General features: G+C 40.1%; 1 protein-coding gene across 1 annotated transcript in view; it reads left to right on the top strand.

The window, feature by feature from the left end:
- Positions 1 to 221: 221 nt before the first annotated feature.
- The window catches only part of LOC119587323 (glycine-rich cell wall structural protein-like), a 10,532-nt gene continuing 10,421 nt past the window's right edge, over positions 222 to 332 (top strand). Inside the window, exon 1 of the mRNA XM_037936072.1 lies at positions 222 to 233. Within this exon, the coding sequence (XP_037792000.1) occupies positions 222 to 233 (12 nt within the window). The remainder of the gene's footprint in view (positions 234 to 332) is intronic.

Here is a 332-nt window from a genome sequence, read left to right as displayed (position 1 = left end):
ATGAGCATGTTTGAGAGTAAACCAAACTTACAAATATATTTTCTTCGAATACCCACAGCGTTCTCTAAGCACAATACGATAAAGGTAATCCTTACGAAAAAAAAACTAAGCGAGGAACTGGGGACGAGAAGAAATTGGGGTCACTGGAGTGCGAGAGGAAAGAGAGAGAATGGAAGTATATAAGGCTGGAGTTTGGCTGGACGAGTCAGTAATCGTCCACCATGAGGTTCTTGGTGAGTGGTACTTCCTACTCCTTACGCTGATATGAGAAGGAAGTAGTTATAGTAAAATTTAGTTACTTCACATTGTGCATCCTATTCTTCAAACGAAAT

Source organism: Penaeus monodon, chromosome 22, assembly GCF_015228065.2.
Source record: "Penaeus monodon isolate SGIC_2016 chromosome 22, NSTDA_Pmon_1, whole genome shotgun sequence".
NCBI classification, from domain to species: domain Eukaryota; kingdom Metazoa; phylum Arthropoda; class Malacostraca; order Decapoda; family Penaeidae; genus Penaeus; species Penaeus monodon.
The sequence above is the reverse complement of the archived record's forward strand: the minus strand, read 5'-3'. Positions and strand labels throughout refer to the sequence as shown.